At 57.7% G+C, this 20,912-nt stretch overlaps 1 protein-coding gene across 8 annotated transcripts; it reads right to left on the bottom strand.

The window, feature by feature from the left end:
• Positions 1 to 312: 312 nt before the first annotated feature.
• Positions 313 to 20,786, bottom strand: GAA (alpha glucosidase). Of its 8 annotated transcripts, none has more exons than XM_054256558.2 (22): positions 20,721 to 20,786; positions 16,683 to 17,251; positions 15,913 to 16,058; positions 15,635 to 15,761; positions 14,851 to 15,005; positions 13,954 to 14,119; positions 13,784 to 13,880; positions 13,275 to 13,394; positions 13,077 to 13,195; positions 12,862 to 12,993; positions 11,699 to 11,809; positions 10,388 to 10,501; positions 10,203 to 10,287; positions 9,135 to 9,252; positions 8,525 to 8,658; positions 8,251 to 8,402; positions 7,928 to 8,076; positions 3,322 to 3,463; positions 2,705 to 2,854; positions 1,752 to 1,916; positions 1,309 to 1,461; positions 313 to 919 (listed from the first exon to the last, which is right to left on the bottom strand). In XM_054256558.2, the coding sequence occupies exons 2-22, from the start codon at positions 17,217 to 17,219 to the stop codon at positions 860 to 862; spliced, it is 3,132 nt and encodes a 1,043-aa protein (XP_054112533.1). In that variant the 5' UTR covers positions 17,220 to 17,251; positions 20,721 to 20,786; the 3' UTR covers positions 313 to 859. The 8 variants fall into 8 exon arrangements, with proteins under 8 accessions (XP_054112533.1, XP_035157864.1, XP_035157865.1 ...); XM_035301973.2 differs by lacking the exon at positions 20,721 to 20,786 and adding an exon at positions 20,022 to 20,437; XM_035301974.3 differs by lacking the exon at positions 10,388 to 10,501.
• Between the last annotated feature and the right edge of the window lie 126 nt (positions 20,787 to 20,912).

The raw sequence follows: 20,912 nt of genomic DNA, 5'->3' as shown, positions 1-20,912 counted from the left end.
GATGTGAAGGTGACATGGGGACATGAGGTAGGATGTGAGATGAGGGGGGACAGGACATGAAGGTGATGTGGGGCTTTAGGTGATACGAGGACATGAGGTGACAGGATGTGAGGTGAGATGGGGACAGCACTGAGGTGGTCAGGCCTCGTGACATGAGGACATGAGGTGACGGATGCTGGCTTGAGAGACAGAGGACGGCACGCACCCACCATGGGAATGTCCAGGGCTGGCTGAGGACTAAGAAGCTGCCTCCGTTCCAGGGCCGCTGGACACATCCTCCCTGCTCCGAATCCCAGAAGGACCAGAAGAAGCTGATTCCAAATGCCCCTTTTATTATAAACAATTGCACTTAAGATTTAGAATCTCCCAGGTCCTGTGAATTTTCCTGAGTTTCCAGGCTTGCCGGCAGGCGTTTAGCCCTCTGGATAGCCCGGCAGTGGCTACACGGGGATGGAGCAGCAGGCACGAGGCAGGAGGTCAGTGCACACGCCACACCCCCACCTGAGCACCCCCTTCTCCAGTGCTGGGGACAGACGGAGGGCGGTGCTGGGAACAGACAGGGCGGTGGCTAACGCTACCTGCCTGCCAGTGACAGCTGAGGGGGCAAACCACACAGTCTTCCTAACGCAGAGCCAGAGCAGCCCTCCAGGGCCCTGGGCCACAGTGCCCTCTGGGGAGAAACCTCTCCTAGACACGTGGGAGCCAGAGCCCTGCCCAGGAGGTGGAGATGAGCGATATGGAGGCTCCGGATAGTCAGTGCCAGGCTCCGGGTGGCACATCTAACCCCCAGCCCTACACGTAGCTGCTGCCCGCACACAGGCTCTGCCTCCCTCCAGAGAGACCCACACACTCTGCCTGGCTAAGACCACCTGATAAGAAACTGCTCTCCCATCGACAGCGAGACAGGGATGTCCAGGACCTGGAAGAGAGAGGACAAATGGAGCAGCAGACCCGGCGCTCAGGAGGCAGCTCTGTCTGGCCTTGGGATGCCTGGTGCCTGGTTCCTCCCAGCAAGCGCAGGAAGACCCCGGCTCTCAGCGCTGGCCACCTTAACGTGCTCCAGAAATGCAGTGCTGCTCAACTGCAGCTGGAGGGTCGCCATCATGGCTCTATCACCCATGTGGAGACACAGGAGGAAGAAAGGTGCAGCCTGCGTGGCCTGACCCTTCCCACTCCTCCCCAAAGGCCCCCTAGGGAGGTCCCAGCGTCCTCTGCTCCTGGCACTGGGTCACCAGGACCCTCAACACCCTCCGCCCTCTGTGCCACGGCTGGGGGATGGGAGCCCTGTGCCCTGCTGGGCCCTCTTACCTTGGTGTCAGGGCTATAGGTGAAATTGGAGACAGGGACCCCGTTGGCGAGGACTTGCTGGGGCGCCGTGGCCACGCCCAGGACGGTCACCTTCTGCAGTTGCAGGCCAGCCCCCTCGCTGATCACATGCACCAGCTCATTCATGATCGTGTTCTGGGCCGAGCAGAGGGAAACAGAAAGAGAGAGAATGTGGAGGCGTCAGCAGATAGCGGGGGCAGGGACACTTGTGAGAACAGGGACTCGTGATGGCATCAGAGGGGCGGCCTCCCTCTGTGCAGACGAAAGGGCAGAGTGCACGGCCCCACTGCTCACTCTAGGACGCTGGCCCACCTGGCAGAGTGCCCGAACCACAGGTGGCCATCCTGGGACCTGCAAGCCTAGCTCCCCTCACCCCTCAACTCTTACCTGCCCCCGCCCACCAGCCTAGGCAGCCCAGGACTCACGCTCCTGGCCAGGAAGGTGACCTGTGTATAGGCCCCTCGCTCCAGCACTCCCAGGCTCTCTCCGTCATCCCAGAACAGCTCGCCTCGGGCCTCCCCACCCGTGGTCAGGGCCACAGCCAGGGCCATGGGCAGCCGGCGGGACTCAGTGGTTGTGAGGCCGGGACCCTGGAAAGGGAATGTCATCATGACTACCCTGGTGGAGGTGGAGGTCTCCTGGGCCCGGGAATTCGAGGCTGGGCTGGTGCCAGGCTGCCAGGAACCAGGATCTGCAGGAAGCCTGTGGTGATGGCCGAGACCCTCCCCACCTCAAGTGCCATCCCACGGCTGCTGGAGGCTGGGCCCGGCAGAGTCCCCACCGTGCAGACCACTGAGCTCCCACCGGCCATACTCCACACCTTTCAGGGCTGTGCCTCCCCACCTCACCAGCCTGGCTGGCTCCTTGGTAACCTACACTGGGGATGGCAGCCTCTCAGAAGCCCTGCGTGGGCCTCTCCCTCCCACTTCCCTGAGCCTCCCCCTCCTCTGCAATGCTGTCCACACCCCCACCTCCCCTCCCACTTCCCTGTGCCTCCCCCTGCTCTGTGCTGTCCACACCCCCACCTCCCCTCCCACTTCCCTGCGCCTCCCCCTCCTCTGTGCTGTCCACACCCCCACCTCCCCTCCCACTTTCCTGTGCTTCCCCGTCTGTGCTGTCCACACCCCCATCTCTCCCCCAATTCCCTGTGCCTCCCCCTCCTCTGCAATGCTGTCCACACCCCCACCTCCCCTCCCACTTTCCTGTGCCTCCCCCTGTCTGTGCTGTCCACACCCCCATCTCTCCCCCAATTCCGTGCCTCCCCCTGCTCTGCAGTGCTGTCCACACCCCCACCTCTCCTCCCACTTCTCTGCACCTCCCCCGACTCCACGGTTTGCCATCCACATCCCTACCACAGCCTCCTGGCCCAGGCAGGTACCTGTAGGGGGATGATGTACCCAGCCCGGAGGTGGACATTGATGGTGTCCAGGGGGGCCGGCAGTGTCACCCACTGCCCCTCGCTGTGGATGGCTGGCTCACAGTGAGTTTTGGGTGGAGGTGGGAGGCTGCCAAGGGCCTCTATTGGCACCTGGAGGGAGGTAGGTGTTGCTTTGAGAAGGATTCTGGGCCACGCCGAGGCCTCCATGCCGTCCTCGGGAACCATGCTCTGTCTCCTGGGGCTCCATGTGGAGGCCTAGGAGGCCTGGCACAGACAGGCTGAGCTGTAACTTCAGGGGTGGACTCAGGGCTCAGTGTGGGGCCCTCCTGGCCATTGAGTGGGGACAGAGCCCAAGAGGCCTGGGTGTGCCAGTTCAGCACAGCCTGTGACGGCCGTGGGACTCGGGCCTTAGTCTGCTCATCTGGGAAATGGGGAACGGTCAAAGGAGCAGAGGGCCGATGGGTGTAGAGCATCTGGGCGGGGACCTGGCACATGGCTGGGACTCAACACATATGCTCCTCTTTCCACCACCTGGTCACACCGACTGGGTGGAGGGAGCAGGTGGGAGGGCTGCTCTGATCTCCTGCCTCCCTGGGTTTTAGGGTCCCCAGACTCACCGTCTGCAGGTTGTACCATGTGCCTGACGGGAAGTAGCCAGTCACTTCGGTCTTCCCAGCCTGGAGCACTGGGGTGATGAGCAGGGCCTCCCCCCACAGCAGCTGGTGGTCCACAGTCCAGGTGCTGGAGTCCTTGGGGAACCTGCAAAGGCACGGGCACACAGGTGAGGAATGGGTGGGGTGGTCGGAATGCCCACCCGCAGGGGGGCACCGGAAGAGAAGCTGAATTATGCTTTCTGGGAGCTCAAGGAGCCACAGGACTTGGAGGATTCAGGTTAGACAGGCAAGACTGATTCCAGCAGATGGAAGTCAGTGCTGGGGCTGGGGGAGCCTTCTCCCAGGACACTCCAGCGGCCGGGCCCAGGGAAGGCGTTGGGCTCATGCCTGAGGCATGGGGCGCACAGAGCGCTAGCCTCACTTTGCTTGCTCACCTATCTTCCAATGACCAAGGCAGCACGTGCTCACTGGTCAAGTATTTGGAAAGTACAAAAAAGTTATCACCAAAGAGAAAAGATCCCCCAATCCCATAACCAAAGGCAACCTGGATTAACATCTGACACAAAGAGGACATACAGGTACGAGCGCTCTGCGGCGGATCCTCCGTCTAACAGAAACTGTCCTGACCGCGTTCCGCCCCCTGCCCCAGTGCTCAGCTATGATTGCTGCATGGGTACATTCATGGAGCTATTATGTCTTTTTAGGTGACTTCTTGAGGCCCTATTTCTATTTGTAAAATGAATGCATCAATGTGAGTGTCAGAAACACTGACTGATATGTACTGCTGCTTTCTACAAATGTGCCAGCTGAAATTCTACCTACTGTGTCACTGTGCCCTTGCCAGCATGGGATAGTCTCATTTTCTCTAGTTCAGAGGCAAAAGAAATGGTATCTTTCTACTTCAAAATATTTCTTGCAAAATATAGTTCTTGGAGTGATATCAGTGAAAATGGGGGAATAAACACCTCTGGAAATCCTCTGTCTCCTCTGTAAAAACAAGAACATAGGCAAAAATTGTCAGAATTGACATTTTTAGGACTCTAGGAACTAACCAAAGGCTTGCAGCGATCTGGGTAACATGTATTTAAGAAAACAGCTGAATCTTTGGAAGAACAGCAAGAATCCTAAGCCTTGCTGAGTTCTGAAGGCACTCCCCACCTCGCCCCAGCCACCTGGCAAAGGCTGGGAGACTCATCGATGCCATGTGTGAAGGATTATCTGTCCAATTATCGGCTGTCCACTAAGCTAGTCAGGCAGAGACTCCAGTGGCCACACACAACAAAGAACAGGCCATATGGAATTAGCTCAAAAAAGCCACAAAACAACCAGCAACAGCAACGAGGCCTGAGGGGGATAGGGAATTACGACCACAGTGGCTGCATTTAAAATGTCCAGTCTGGGCCGGGTACGGTGGCTCATGCCTGTAATCCCAGTGCTTTGGGAGGCTGAGGTGGGTGGATCACCTGAGTTTGGGAGTTCGATATCAGCCTGGTCAATATGGTGAAACCCTGTCTCTACTAAAAATACAAAAATTAGCCAGGCATGGTGGCAGGTGTCTGGAATCCCTGCTACTTGGGAGGCTGAGGCAGGAGAATCACTTGAACCTGGGAGGTGGAGGTTGCAGTGAGCTGAGACCTGGCCATTGCACTCCATTCTGCACAACAAGAGTGAAACTCCATTTCAAAAAAAAGAAAGAAAGAAAATGACAGTCTGCTCACACCTGGAATCCCGGCACTTTGGGAGGCTGGGGTGGGCAGACCACAAGGTCAGGAGTTTGAGACCAGCCTGGCCAATATGGTGAAATCCCATCTCTACTAAAAATACAAAAATTAGCTGGGCGTGGTGGTGGGCACCTGTAGCCCCAGCTACATTGGAGAACTGCTTGAACCTGGGAGGTGGAGGTTGCAGTGAGCTGAGATTGTGCCACTGCACTCCAGCCTGAGCATCAGGGTGAGACTTTGTCTCAAAGCAAACAAAGTCCAGTCTGAAACAAAAATAAAAAAGTGTGATACATGCAAAGAAAGCATGGCCCACAAACAGAGGAAAAGTAGTTAATAAAAACTATCCCTAAGGAAGCCCAGACATTGGACTTACTAGACAAAGACTTTACGTTAGCTACTTTAAATATGTCCAAAGAGCTAAGGGAAACTGTGTCTAAAGAACTAAAGGAAAGTACCAGAACATGACTCACCAGTTAGGGCACATCCTTAACGAGAGAAATGTAAAGGAGTGAAACAGAAATTCTGGAGTAGAAAAGAGAGCAACTGAAATGAAAAGTCCCCTAGTGGGGCTCAACAGCAGATGAGAACAGGCAGAAAAAAGAAATCAGTGACCTTGCAGACAGGGCAGTTGAGACTATGGAGTCTGAAGAACAGAAAGAAAACACGATGAAGGAGTGAACAGAGCCACAGAGACCCCTGGGCACCGTCAAGTGTACCAACATATGTGGAACGGGAGTCCCAGAGGTAGAAGACACAAAGGGGCAGAAGAAACATTTGATGAAATAATGGCTGAAAAACCTCCTGAGTTTGATGAAAAACATTAATGTATGCATCCAAGAAGCTCAACAAACTCCAAGTAAGATAAAATCAGAGAGATCTACACCTAGACACATCATCGGACCTTCAAAGGCCAAAGACAGAGAATCTGAGAAGAGGCAAGAGAGAAGCTACTCGGCAGAAACCGTGGAGGCCACGGGCTGACAAGTTCAAAGTGCAGAGAGAAACGGCTGCCAGCCAAGAACTCCGCATCGAGCAGAACTCTCAAACAATGAAGGAGAAGTTAAGACTGTGAAGTCAACACAAAACTCAGAGAATTCATCACTAGCAGAGCTGCCCTACAATAAATACTAAAGGGGACACTTCTGGCACAAATGAAGGGTATTAGACAGGAAGTCAGAGCCACATAAATAAATAAAAACACGGGTAAAGGTAACTACATAGGTAAATATAAAAGACAGACAGAACACATGTACTCTTTAACTCTTTTTTCCCTCCTATTTGACTTAAAAGACAGTTGAATAAGGCAGTCGTGATCAATCTGTGTGGATGGGCTCATAACGGATACAGATGTACAACAGCACAGAACGAGAGGCATGGGAACCACACAGAAGCACAATTTTTTATACGATTGAAAGCAAGTTGGCATCAGTTCTAAGTAGGCTAAAATTAAGATGTTAATTGTAATCCCCAGGGGAAGCACTAAAAAAACCCCAAACTTAAAGGAAATAGTGAAAGAAATGACAAGGTAATTAAAATAGTAATGAAAACAAACTGCATTTCTTGGATATCTTGAAGAATGTGTGGATGCCATTCCTATCTCCTCTTTTGCAAACAGCATTTCTGCAATTTGGTTCTCAGGCTTGGTCTTACCAATATATGAGTTCTCTATCTATTAGGAAGAGTGGCTATTTGCCATTTTGTTGACAATGGCTTCTCCGCTGTTACAATCTATGTTCAGGGCAGATTTAATTTTTTTATGTTTATATTCAGAGATTTACATTTTTTTTTCTGCTATGGTCAAATAAAGTTTACCTTCTTTTTTTTCTAAATGAAACCTCTTTCCCTTTCTTTCTGCTTTAGTACTTAGCCCTCTGCCTCCACAGCACAGACACACATTTACTTCTCTTGTCCTGTGGAGTCTTCCACAGCTTTTTTGTTTTTTATTTGAGACAGTCACATGGGCTGGAGTGCAGTGGTCTCAGCTCACTGCAATCTCTGTCTCCTGGGTTCAAGTGACTTTCCTGCCTCAGCCTCCTGAGTCGCTGGGATTAAAGGCACCCGCCACCACACCTGGCTAACTTTTTTTTTTTTTTTTTTTTTGAGATTGAGTCTTTCTCTGTAACCCAGGCTGGAGTGCAATGGTGCAATCTTGGCTCACTGCAACCTCCACCTCCCAGGTTCAAGCAATTCTCCTACCTCAGACTCCTGAGTAGCTGGTATTACAGGCATGCGCCATATGCCCAGCCAATTTTTGTATTTTTAGTAGAGATGGGGTTTCGCTATTATGTTGGTCAGGCTGGTCTCGAACTCCTGACTGTGTGATCTACCCGCCTCGGCCTCCCAAAGTGCTGGGGTTACAGGCGTGAGCCACCACACCTGGCCTCCACAGCTTGATTTTTGACATTGGCTATTTAATCTACCTGGAACTTACGTTTCTATGTTATGAGAGAAAAATCAATCAACTTCTGCACATAGTTAACTAATCACCTTACTCTCTGGGAATCCTCCCTCAACCCACTGAGGTGAGGGGCTGTCGGGACCTCCTTGTGTGCATTGTCGACTGTCTGGGGATATTACTGGGTTTCTCTTGCTGCCCTTCTCCCTCCAGCCAGGCTGAGATGGTTTTATCAATCACTTTACTGCTTGGCCTGATTGCACTCAGTGTTCTGCATCCTGGGTTTTTCCATACCTCCATGGGATCTAAGGGGAAACTAGGGGTGCAGGGGCACCTCGGGAGGGAGGGCCAGGCCATGGCCTTGTCTCACTCGGTGGCAACCTGCCTGGTCTTGGGAAATGCGGCCCGCAGCAGGACAGCGCTGCCTGGGTGTTAGTTACATGCCCCTCCATGGGGGCACACATGGGCCAGGGCCCCTGCCCAGGTGACTCACTCCAAGAAGAGGGGCCGGGCCACGGTCTCCCCGCCGATATGCGCCAGGTGGAACAGTGTGTAGAGGTGGGGGAGGAGTGCGTAGCGCAGGGCCAGGGCCTTCCTCATGGCCTGCTGGGCTGGCTCGCTGAACCTGTACGGCTCCTGGGGCTGTAGGGCAGGCATGGGTGAAGGAAGCACTTGGGGCCTGGGGCCACCAGCCCCTGGAGTCCCCATCTCCAGAGACCTGTGCTCTGTAGCCACCCAGCTGGGTGCTTCTCCAGCAGGGGAGGGATTCCCAGGGGAGAGTCTTGGGTGGGTGGGATCCCCCCTGCCCCGCCCTACCAGATTGAGCAGGCCATTGTGGTTCCGCATAAAGGGGTAGAAGGCGCCCAGCTGGGTCCAGCGCACGCACAGCTCCTCTGATGTGTTGCCCAGGAAGCCGCAGATGTCCGCCCCGACCAGGGGCACCCCCAGCAGGTTAAACTGCAGGATTTCTGGGAGGGCAGAGAAGGGCTGGGCTCAGGCTGCTGCAGCAGAGCCAGCTCAGCCCCATCTGCTGAGTGGGCTGGGGCCCCAGCTCCTCTCTTCTGAGCAGCCTCTCCTGGTAAGAGCTCACCTGACACGGAGGAGGCCAGCTGCTCCCAGGAGCTCCACACGTCCCCGGTCCAGTGGCCGGCGTATCGGCCATGGCCCGCAAAGGTCGAGCGGGAGATCACAAATGGGCGCATCCCCCGAGCCTTCACCAGCGCTCTGGTGGGTGGAGGGACACTATGAGGGCTGTGTGGAGTGGGGTCACCCAGGAATCCTGTCACCAGCAGGGCAGAGCTAGGAGCAAGGGGCTGTCTGGGATGAAGCGGAGGCCAGGGAGGAGGATGGCAAGGCCACTGCCCACGTCTGCTGGGCACAGTCGGCTCTGTCCAGGCCATCTTATGCCTGCAGGCGAGCCGGGACCCCCAGAACCTCACAGGAGTCACAAGATTCCCGCTGATACTCCTCGTCAGCACCCAGGGTCCTTCCTATGCAAGCCCCAGGCATGTAGTGGGAAGGAGCCTCCAGCTTCAGGCTGGGGTGCAGGTAGGGGGTGGGGACAGCACTCAGGCCACTGGTGGGCCCTGTGTGGGTGGTCTGGGCCTCCTCTTTGCCCCCTCCCCGAGGCCCTGCTGAGGCCCAGACCCTGTGGGACAGGCTGTGCGGCAGAGCCCAGTGGGGTGGGACGGGGCCCTCACCTGTGGGAGGCGATGGCTTCGGTCAGGCCGTACAGGTTGTGCAGGTTGTAGTGTGTGGAGAGGAACTGGCGGCTGGAGGCACAGATGGTGGCCGCCTGGAGGGCGCCCCCAACCACCCCTGGAAGAGGTGGGGCTGCTTTCTAGGGAGCTTCCTCCTGGTTGCTCCAAGAAGCCCTCCCTGCCCACACATCCCGGGAGCCCCCGGGGAATTCCTGGCTCTTCAGGCTGACCCTGGAGGTGCCCCTGCAGCCACACCTGCAGCCGATCCCGATGCAGGGGCTGGTGTTGCCCTGGGAACCTGGGCACATCCTGTGCCATCTCCACTGCTCCCAAGACAGGGCCAGGTGGCTGCTGGGCTCTGCAGACACCCTGACTTCACATCCACCATCTCTTGGCTCATTTCAAGCACTCCCCTGCCTGCTTACCTAAGCCCCAAACCCTACCCTCTGACTGATTCTTTGCTTGGCCAAGCTACCCAGTCATGAGCCACTGTGACTCCCTCAGGCCCCATAACCTTCTCCCAGGCCCATCTGTGTGCTTCCTTGTAAAATCCAGTTTCTGCCATTCCTGCGAAGTCAGTTTAGCAAGAAGCCCCATCCCCCACCATCCCTTAGGTGATGTCTGGTCACTCTGGCCTGCCTTCGGCCAGAATCCCCCTTAGCCCCATGCTTTCTCTTAGTAACTCCCCGCTCCGACCCCCACCCTGCTCCCTGGCTGGAACTCCACTTGGCCGGGCTGCACTCAAGTTGGGTCTGACCTCTGCCCACGGCAGGCCCCCCGAGCCTACTGAGACAGCCTCGAGTCAAGTTGGCCTCACTGCTCTGGCAAGCACCCTGGGCGGCGTTTCCTTCCAAGGGCCCGCTCCTCTACCCCCACCCTGTCTGCACTTCGTGGCTGAGTCTCCGGGCCTGAGCCTTCCTTCTGGAGTTCCCCTCCTGCCCCTTTCCTGGCTGGCCCATCTGCTTCTCAGAGATGAGGGCACCGAGTCTCCCAGGCCAGAGAAGGGGGTCTCTGATTTGAAGCACTAAGTCCCCAGAGGGCACCCCAGGGCAGGTATCGGGGACTGACCAGGCATGTAGGGCGGGTTTTCCAGCTCATTGCTGGGGCAGCCGACCTCAGAGCCCCGGATGAAGTTGGAAGGCTCGTTCATGTCCTGCAAGAGAAGCCCTGCTGGTGGGTGACTCTGCCCAGAGTGAGGAGGGTGGGACGGTCCCAGAGACCATAGAGACGCTCGGAAGTGGGGCCACACTTACAATCCACATGCCATCGAAGGGCACCTGGTTGTGGAACTCAACCACCATGTCCTCCCACCAGGCCAGGGCCTCAGGGTTGGTGAAGTCAGGGAAGGCAGTGGACCCGGGCCACACCTGGACAACGAGAGGTCGGAGTGGGGAGACCCAGCCCAGCTGGGGCCTGCACTGAAGGCCCCCAAGTCTCAGCCCGAGCAGAGGGTAGCCTGACTCTTACTGGATGCCCAAATTTGCAAACCCAAGAGAGCTGCACCCTGGGGGTCAATGAGCAGCTCTTCTTCCACAAGGCACTGATGCTGGGCTGAGTGGCCTCAGCCCTGAAAACGAGAGGCCGCCCCCAACACATCCACCCAAGGGCTGGGCTGCAGAACCAGAGAGCGTCAGGGAGAAGGGCAGCGGAGGGGACCCCATGCAAGCCCTGCCACGGAGCCTCACACATTCACACCACACCCTCCCTGCCACAGAGCCTCACACATCCGCACCACACCCTCCCTCCCTGCCATGGAGCCTCACACATCCGTACCACACCCTCCCTGCCACGGAGTCTCACACATCTGTACCACACCCTCCCTGCCACAGAGCCTCACACATCCGCACCACACCCTCCCTCCCTGCCACGGAGCCTCACACATCTGCACCACACCCTCCCTGCCACGGAGCCTCACACATCTGCACCACACCCTGCCTGCCACGGAGTCTCACACATCTGCACCACACCCTCCCTGCCACGGAGCCTCACACATCTGCACCACACCCTCCCTGCCACGGAGCCTCACACATCTGCACCACACCCTCCCTCCCTGCCACGGAGCCTCACACATCTGCACCACACCCTCCCTGCCACGGAGCCTCACACTTCCGCACCACACCCTGCCTGCCACGGAGTCTCACACTTCCACACCACACCCTCCCTAGCTGCTCCCTCAGTGGGGTACCTGCCCTAGGTCCTGAGCATGCTCTGGAGTGGGTGGGGGTTGCCATTTCATGGAGTTCCCCACAGGAATGCCTGAGGAATGGCCAGAAGGCCCCTGGGGGACTGGGAGGACAAGGAGGACCCTGAGGCCTCACTGAGGGTCTGGAGAGCTTGTGCCTGGGCTGGGCCTGGCTGCCCATATAAAGGCCTGCTGCTGGAAGAGCTCATGGTGGCATTCTTTGTAGGAGTCGCTGTTGTCATGAGCCACTGTGACTCCCTCCTCTCAACTGTCCCACTGGGCGTGATGGCTCCTCAAAGCCCACCTTTTCCTGAGCAACTGCCCGTAACCCCTGGCCAATGGCCTCTGCTTTCTAACCCCATCCCCTGGATGCCCGCCCTACCTTGCCGATCAGCGGCTGGCCGGTCTCGTTGGTGATGAAAACCCCCCTCTGCAGACCCTCATCATACGGTCTGTAGCTCCCAGCGGGGCCTGAGCTGCTGATGGCAGGATCCTGGGAAGAAGGAAACCTGTCAAGGTGAGGGTAGCCAGAGCCCTGGCGCTAGCCACAGGGAAAACAGGAAGCAGCTCTTGAGACAGTGAGAGGACAAGGCAGAGGATGGCGCCATGTGTATGCATAGTGTGGCCACCTGTGTGCCTGCACACGCCCACCTGGAGAGGAGCCAGGGCCAGGGAATCGGGACCAGCAGGCTGCTGTGGGGTATGAGAGTATGGACGTTTTACCTTTTCTTTAAACCTTTCGAGTTTCACAACTGTTCTACAATAATTGCTTTTCTTTTATAATCAAAAAAACATGAAAAAAAAAAGGTCTGTGCTTCCACTCCTGTTCTTAGGGGCTACTGACGCTTGTTGTCGGCAGAGGGCAGGGGTGGAGATGGGTAGCGTCAGGCAGCACAGCCCCACGCTCCTCATCTGCACGTCCTCTGCTGAAGCCAGTCTTCCTGGCAGGAGCTGCCAGGTCTTTTCGGCTGGCCCTGCCTCCCACCTCCTCCTCTGGCCGTATGCCAGGCACTGCACTTGGGCTGGACCAGCCCCCAAACTGCATCCTTCTGGCTGTGGGACTGGCCCCGGGAAAGGCCTGTCTTTGTGCTGGGTGACTCAGAGTCCTGCCCTAGGACTTTTCTATGGGAGGTGTGGTGCCAGCAGGAGGGCTGGAAGCTGGAAGCTGCCCTCGCTCACACCATCCTTTCTGGGGATTCAGAGCCAGTCTGAAAGAGAGGCAGGGCCAGAAGGCACGGGGAGCCTCTACGGTTCCAGTGAGACCCACACCCAGGCCCTCCACTTTCCAGGACCGTGAGGCATCAGCTTATCGTGCCTCTGGCCTTTTGCTTTGCAGCAGTTCGAGTAACCTACATGTGATAGAATCCTGACTAATACTCAGGCATTTCCGGCACCTCAAACCTGCCCTCCCTGGACAGCAGGGGCCAAGCCTGCAAGAAACATCCTTGGCGGCCACACAGGCACGAGAATGATGCCACACAGAGGAGGAGCCACTGGGCACGAGGGGAGCCCCTTCCCAAACGCCCAGAGCGTGGGGACACATACCACGAGCATCACGTAATGCCGGCCGCCCTCGTGCAGCTCCCGCACCATGGCCGGGAAGTCGAGGAAGCCGTCCCTGTTGAACGTGAAGTCCCTCCGGGCGTCCATGTAGTCCAGGTCGTTCCACTGCACGTCCTGTAGCCACAACATGGAGCCGGCTACTGGGGCCTGAGGAAACACACCCCGGCCAGCCCCTCCCGGCCACCACCCCAACTCACCAGGGGAAAGTAGGCCCTGGTCATGTTCTCCACCACCTGGCGGGTGATGGCGGTGGAGGAGTAGCCCCAGCGGCACAGGTGGAAGCCCAGGCCCCAGTATGGCGGCATGAATGGGTATCCTGCAGGCCAATGCCGACGCCGTGAGTGGGTGGGGAGGGAGCCTCGGGGTGGGGGCCGCGGCCAGGGAGCAGGCCCTACCCACAACGTCCAGGTACTGCCGCACCACACTCTTCGGCTCCGGGCCCAGGAAGACATAGACATCCAGGATCCCACCTGTGGACCTCCAGCTGAGGGCGGGGCTCGGCTGCAGGACCACGTCTGGAAGGGAAGCAGCTCTGGGGTATGGGGATATACCTCACCCCAAGGGCCCTGCACCCCATGGATGGGCCAAACGCAGGAAGAGAGCGAGGCTCTCCCCATGAGGAGCTCAGAGTGGCCTGGGAAAGCCATGCTAAGCCTGACTCAGGAGGAAACTGGCGCAAGACGGAAAGTGGCTGCAGCCCACCACCTCCGGGCAGGGCCCCAGCACCCTCCTTAGGAACACAGAAGGCCAGAGCTGGGAGAGGCGTTGGCCCATGGGACTCATTTCTCAGAAGTGAACAGGAGGCCCGGCACTGTGCTCAGGTCCCCTGACACGGACCTCCAGTCTCTGGGGCGGCCAGCATGGAGGAGACCCCAGCCTGGGTGCTGGGCAGTGGGCAGCTTACCCATGGCATTGCTGTTCAGCAGGAACACCCCGTGTGCTGACCCGCCGTCCTCCAGCACCAGGTAGAAAGGATGAGACCCGTAGAGGTTTGCACCCGGCTGGGACATGCAGAAGGTGTGTCAGCCCCTGCGCTCCCTGGCTCTGCGTCCCACCCGCTGCCCGCTGCTGTACCGTGGGTGCGAGGTCCCGGTTCCACAGGGTGATCTTGGTCCAGCTGGTGCTGAGCATCAGGGGACTGAGGTGCTCGGCGAGGCCTGTGATGAGCTGCGAGGGCAGCGAGGTGGACAGCTGCAGGAACTGGTCCGCGAAGAACAGCGGTGCCACTGTCGTGTTTAGCCTGCAGGGCAGAGGCCAGCTGGGCTTGCTCGCACCTGAGGGGCTAGACAAGCCCGAGCACCCAGAGAGCACCCCCTGGCCTGGGGAGGGAAGGGTGGCCTGGCCAGCCCTGAGGCTCATGATCCTGGGACAGGTGGCCGTGCCAGGCCCTGTAGCCCTTGGCACCATGGCACCAGCGTGACAAACACTGAGGGTACATTCAGAGGAGGTGCACTGCCTGGCTGGGCCCACACCACCCCATCGGCCCCTGAGGCCCTGGCTTCCAGGAAATGGCAGGCACCAGAACTGGCATACGTGGCTGTCCCATGAACCCTGACCAGAAGCAGGGCTGGGCAGGGGCTGAACAGAACCTTTCCAGTCCAAGGGGCTTGTGGCCAAAGTCCTCCCAGGTTCCCGCCCAGCCATGCCCCAGAGGGGCCCCGGGGGTTTGCTGAGGGTCAAGTGCAAGGCAAACTGCACCTCCAAGGAGTGAAAGCCCCAGATCAGCCCCGTCCACAGGAAGCTGTGCGCTCTTGAACACATCACGGCTCATCTCACAGGACATGCTCACGCCGCGCCCACCCTCCCCAGGCAAGACGCTGGTGCTTTCAAGGCCGAAATCTGATAAGATGCCTGTTTGCTGTTTGTTTGTTTTTTGAGACAGGGTCTCACTCTGTCACCAAGGCTGAAGTGCAGTGGCAAAATTACGGTTCACTGCAACCGCGAACCTCTGGGCTCAAGGGATCCTCCTACCTCAGCCTCCTAAGTAGCTGGGACCACAGGCATGTGCCACAACTCCCGGCTATTTTAATTTTTTTGTAGAGATGGGGTCTTGCTATGTTGCCTAGGCTGGTCTTGAACTCCTGGCTCAAGCAATCCTCCCGTCTTGGGCTCCCAAAGTGCTGGAACTGCAGACATGAACCAACACACCTAGCCTGGTAAGATGCTTCTCTTGGGTCTCTCAGAGGTCAGCTCAGAGAGGCCACCCTGCACCCCCCGCCCTGCGTCTGCACAGCTGGCTTCCAGAGAGGCCACGTTGTCCCGCCATGTCTGCACAGCTGGCTTCTAGAGGGGCCATCCCTTCCTGATGTCTGTACAGCTAGCTTCTAGAGGGGCCATCCCTCCATGTCTGCACAGCTGGCTTCCAGAGAGGCCACCCTGCCCCCCATGTCTGCACAGCTGGCTTCTAGAGGGGCCATCCCCTCCTGATGTCTGCACAGCTGGCTTCTAGAGGGGCCATCCCTCTCCCATGTCTGCACAGCTGGCTTCCAGAGAGGCCATGCTTCCCCCCATGTCTGCACAGCTGGCTTCTAGAGGGGCCATCCCTTCCTGATGTCTGCACAGCTGGCTTCTAGAGGGGCCATCCCTGCCCCCCATGTCTGCACAGCTGGCTTCCAGAGAGGCCGCCCTGCCCCCATGTCTGCACAGCTGGCTTCTAGAGTGCTCTCTGTGTGACTACTCCCTGATGCTGTGTCTGTGTGGACTTGCTTATGGCTTCCCCTTCTGTGTCTGTCCCAGGGAGCAGGATCCAAATCACCTGGCACATGGGGGTCAGTAAGTGAACACTGAGTAAATGAATGAGTGAAAAATAAAAGATGCATTTCCGAAGGCGAATCCTCTTAAGATTAAGGCAAATCCAAGTAATGTCCTTCCCGAGCATTTTCCTGAGTTACATGACAAGCAGGGACTTGGTCAGGCCAGAGCACGTGTTTACGTGAGATTTATACCTATAGGAGTAAAAGACCCAGGGAGCGCCCGTGAAAAACACAGGTCACCCTCCCCATCGGGGTGAGGGTGCAGAGCCCAGACACTCACAGCACGCGGCCGCCCAGCTCCCGGCGCACGATCAGCCCGAAGGGCTCCTCGGAGAACTCCACGCTGTAGAGTGGGGACGGCGCCCGGCTGTGGACACGCGGGGTCTCCAAGGGCACCTCGTACCGTCTGTTAGCGGGATCTTTGATCTAGAAGAAGAGGTGGGGGTGTATCTGCGTCCCCCACCCCCTCCTCACTCTCTCTCCAGGGGGGAGCCTGCACCCCAAGGATGGGTCAGGTCCTGGCACAGCCGCACAGGGGTGTGGGAGCATGGGCAGCGCATTCTGCCTCCCCGAGCCTCGGCTTCCTCATCTGCATAGCCAGGAGCAGAGCCAGGAGGAGGGCACCTCCCCCAGGATGGAGGTAAAATACAGAACACCTGTTAACTCTGAATTTCAGAAAACAACAAACAGCTCTTTTAGTATAATTACATCCCAGTTACTGCAGCCTTACACGAGAAAACAAAGTCATGCCTGGGGCACCTGCAGTCTGGGTCTGCTGGGCGTCCTGTTTCCATCTGCAACCTCTGGCAGCCCTACTCTACCTGATGCACCTTTTCATAAAGATGAATGAGCCCCGAGCCCTGCTTCTGGTGCACCTGTCACCGTGGTGTCCTCGCTGCTCCCTGAGGGGTGCTGCCATGTCTGCTCACACCTCTGCTCCTAGCAAGGGCTCAGCACACAGCAGTGCAACACATGTGGCCCTTGTGAAGTGCATGTGTGCTGTGGCCCACACGCACCCTCTGCCCCGCCCCTGCCTCTGCCCCTGCCCACCGTGAAGTGGAGGCGGTTCTCAGTCTCCATCATCACGTCCAGCCGCAAGGTCAGGATGTCCTTGGGGAAGAAGGTGGGGGTGGTTCGGGTCAGGGTGGCCGTGTAGCCCATTTCAGAGGAGCTCAGGTTCTCCAGCTTGTAGCTGGGGTAGCTGGGTGGGAAGAAGCACCAGGGCTGCCCCATCTGGGCACCCTGCAGTGCCTGCTCCGCAGGGATGTAGCAGCAGCCACGGGCCTCGCACTGCTCCTGGGTGATGGTCTTGTCGGGGGCACAGTCGAAGCGGTTGTTGGGGGGGATGTCGCAGTGTGTGGGTGCTGCTCTGGATCGGCCGGGGTAATGGCGGGGCCCTGGCCTGCTGGCTCCCTGTTGGTGAGCTGAGTGGGTCTCCTTCAGGACTGGGGAGGAGCCATCCAGCTCTCGGGGAACCACCAGCAAATCATGGAGCAGGACGTGCCCCAGGAGCACAGCTGTGGCCAGGGACACGAGGGCGCAGACTGCCAGCAGCTGGCGGGAGCAGGGTGGCTGCCTCACTCCCATGGTCAGAGATGGCCTGGACGGCTCCTGGAGGCCTGCGGGAGCAGGAAGCAGGCTCAGAGGGGAGGCAGGGGGGCCGGCACTCAGGGGCTCTCAAAGCAGCTCTGAGACATCAACCGTGGCTGGCACCGCGGCACCCAGGCAGGTGGGGTGCGACAGCCAGTGTGGGTGCTGCAGCGCTGGCTAGTCTGGGGAGAGGGCCAGAAGGGAGGGAGAGAAAAGCCCAAGCAGGGGAGTGCAGAGCACTTGCACTGTCTGCTAAATGTTATAATGAAACATACTTAGAACGTCCCCAGGAAGACCAGCAAGACAACTAGACACTTGAAACGAGCCAGTCAAACTGGCCTGTCGCCCAGGCCACAGTGCTGTGGTAAGATCTTGGCTCGATGCAGCCTCCACCTCCCAGACTCAAGCAGTCCTCCCATTGCAGATTCCGGAGTAGCTGGGACTAGAGGCACATACCACTAGTATTAGCACCCAGCTAACTTTTTTTTTTTTTTCAAGACAGAGTCTGGCTCTTTTGCACAGGCTGAAGTGCAGTGGCAGGATCTCGGCTCACTGCAACCTCCAACTCCTGGGTTCAACAATTCTCTGCCTCAGTCTCCCGAGTAACTGGGATTACAGGTACCTGTCACCATGTCTGGCTAATTTTTTTATTTTTAGTAGAAATGACATTTCACCATCTTGACCAGGCTGGTCTTGAACTTCTGACCTTGTGATCCACCTGCATTGGCCTCCCAAAGTGCTGGGATTACAGGCATGAGCCACTGCACCCGGCTGCTAATATTTTGTAATTTTGTAGTTGCAGGGTTTCGCCATGTTGCCCAGGCTGGTCTTGAACCCCTGAGCTCAAGTGATCCACCTGCCTCGGCCTCCCAAAGTGCTGGGATTACAGGCAAAAGCCACCACACCTGGCTGGGAGCCCCACTTCCACATAAAGGTGTGGCTTGGTCCACTGGGTGTCAGTGGAAGTGATTCTGGCAACTCACACGTTCTTAGGCGGACCCAGCACCTTCCCTGTCTCCCTTTCCCATCGACTGGTGCACGGATATACCACAGTTGGGAATCCTGGGCACCACAGCTGGGGGTGACACTCTAGGGGTGGTGAAGCCATAAGAGAGAAAGGACTTGACCTCGGGGGACTTTGCAGATCAGAACCACTCCCAGCCTCTGAGGTACGTGGGGGAGAAACAGTCTCTGTAACAGTGGCTGCTCCTGGAGCCTCAGGTACAGACACGACAAGATTGTCACATGCAGACAAGATATGTGGGTTCACTTTCATTACTCTGCTGGTAAGGTTAACAAGTGACAACTACCTTTGTTTTGCTTGTCTGTACATTAATATTTAATGACGAACATTCTGCTAGTCTGGCGTCTCCCCGGAACAGCGGGAGCCCACATGTAATTCAATATGCATGGATTTTAATAGGGGAGTCCCTTTGATGTGTGTGATACACCCTGGGGAGGGAGTGGGGAAGGCTGGGAGAGCCACTGCATCCATGCGAGTCTGACCCCAAGGGAAGGAGGAAGGAGTCCTAGCAGCAAGGCCATGGGGGGAGGAATGCAGGGAGGTCCTCAAACCAAAGCCAGTCATGGGTGGGGGGGTCTATGTCTCTGAGGAATGAGCCTTAAAGCAGAGGCAGGGAAGGATTTCAAAGAGAAGCCCCTGACCAGGGAAGCCCCTGGAGCAGAGGACCGTGAAGCCTTCTCTGGTACTGGGAGCTGGTCACACACAAGGAAGAAGTGAATGCAGGGCCTTAGGGAGTCTGGTGTATCATGTCATGTTACAGAAGGCTGGGCTGGGAATGCTCTGTCCCTGGCAGGGCTTGGTGTTTCACTGTGGGCCACTGGGAAGTGAGGGCTCTCTAGGCTGGAGGGCAAAATGTTTCATTCAAACTTCTGACATCAAATGTGGGAGTTTCTTTCACACCAATTGATTCTACAACTTTCTGGACATGGCTAGGTGTCCTACAATTCAACTCAGTCCTCATACTACCTGGAGTCAGCACAGACTCCACAGGTTAAAGGCTCAGTCCTACAGGACTGCCCCCATCTCAGAGGCCCACTGCAGTCCCGAGGTTGCCACTTGTACTTCTGATTAGTTATAAATTCAGGGGTTTGGATGGGCGTGGTGGCTTACACCTGTAATCCCAGCACTTTGGGAGGCCGAGGTGGGCGGATCACCTGAGGTCAGGAGTTCGAGACCAGTCTGACTAACATGGAGAAACCCTGTCTCTACTAAAAATACAAAATTAGCCAGGCATGCTGGTGCATGCCTGTAATCCCACCTACCCTCAAGGCTGAGGCAGGAGAATTGCTTAAGCCTGGGAGGCAGAGGTTTCAGTGAGCCAACATCTCACCACTGCACTCCAGCCTGGGCAACAAGAGGGAAACTCTGTCTCAATAATAATAATAATAATTCAGGGGTTCCCAGGACTCCCGCTTCAGACTCACAGAACTCAGGAAAGTGCTCTTCTTACATTTCCTGGTTTATTACAAAGGATAAACTCGGACAGCGGATCGAAGAGATGCTCGGGCCCGGTGGTGGGGCGGGAGTGATTCCGCACTCTGCCCACACCACCCTCTGGTGGCTTGGTGTGCTCAGCCACCTGGAGGGAAGCCCTCTGATCCCAGTTGGTTTTTACCAGGGTTCCATGATGCAGGCATGACTGACTCAGCCAGTGGTGATCAACTCAATCTCCAGCCCTCGCCCCTTTTCTCTCCCAGCCCCTGTCATCAAGCTTTGGTCTTTCGGGCCCTCTGCTTCCATCCTGAAGCCACCTGGGGGCCCCAGTCATCAGTCACCTCATTAGCGAAAGGCTCTCGCATAACTCGGTTTCCAAGGGTTGTAGGTGCTGTGTGCCGCAAGCAGGGACAAGGAACAGAGACAGTCACCCTGGCTTGGCCCAAGAGGGTCTTCGTGATTCAGACACTCGGATCTCAGAGCTGGCCCTGGGGCCCCCGCTCAGGTCCCGGTGCTCTTCTCCCAGGGATTCAGACTCAGCCATGTGTGGCTCCGGGCCCGGCCAAGACTGAGCACTGCGTCGACCCCAAGGGGAAAGACGCAGCCTCCAACCCCAGCCCGATCCAGAAGGGCGGCTCTGCGTTCATCTCTAAGCTTAATTCAGAGAAAGACCGGGAGGACTAGAGGTCCGGGGCTCAAGCTCCCCTCAGGGGAAGAGAGGCTGGGGGCGCGGCCAGGCGGGTTCAAACCCGCGTCTGGGGTGTTACCGCCGGCAGCGCGGGGCTCCGTGCCTGTTTCCCCGTCAGCTGCGGCACGCGCAGAGCCTCCCTCGCTGAGTCCTGAGCGGACGAGGAGAACCTGGAGGTGTCCGGGCCCCTTCGCGTCACCGGGGTCACTGTCCCACCCGCGGTCTCACCCCAGGTCCCCACCGCGGCCCTGGCGACAACCTCAGCTCTCCCAACTCAGAGGCCGCAGACAGCCGACAGTCCCACCCACACGGCCCGCGTTCAGGGCAGCCCCGCAGTCCCGGCCCGGCTCACCTCCGCGTACGCGCGCCCCGGCCACCCGCGTAAACTCTGTGGTCGTGCCCGGGCGCGCGCAGAAGCGGGTCACGTGACGCGTCCTCCCGCGCAGGCGCTCGAGGCCAGGATGCGCGTCCGCGCTGCGCCCCCCAGTGGCGGCTTGGACAGAGCGAGCCAGGGCGCGTCCTTGCGCTCGGAGGGGGCCCAGGG

Source organism: Callithrix jacchus, chromosome 5 (assembly GCF_049354715.1).
Source record: "Callithrix jacchus isolate 240 chromosome 5, calJac240_pri, whole genome shotgun sequence".
Lineage (NCBI taxonomy): Eukaryota > Metazoa > Chordata > Mammalia > Primates > Cebidae > Callithrix > Callithrix jacchus.
Note: the sequence above shows the minus strand (reverse complement) of the source record. Positions and strands in the feature narration are given on the sequence as shown.

Excerpts from the sequence above, each read along its gene's own strand:
- GAA (XM_054256558.2), bottom strand. The coding sequence starts at position 17,219 with ATGGGAGTGAGGCAGCCACCCTGCTCCCGCCAGCTGCTGGCAGTCTGC. Across the intron at positions 14,120-14,850 it reads CAGCTACTTAGGAGGCTGAG|GCTAAACACGACAGTGGCAC; the intron begins GTAGGAGGATCC and ends TCTGCCCTGCAG. Across the intron at positions 13,395-13,783 it reads GCTGAACAGCAATGCCATGG|ACGTGGTCCTGCAGCCGAGC; the intron begins GTAAGCTGCCCA and ends CTTCCCTTCCAG.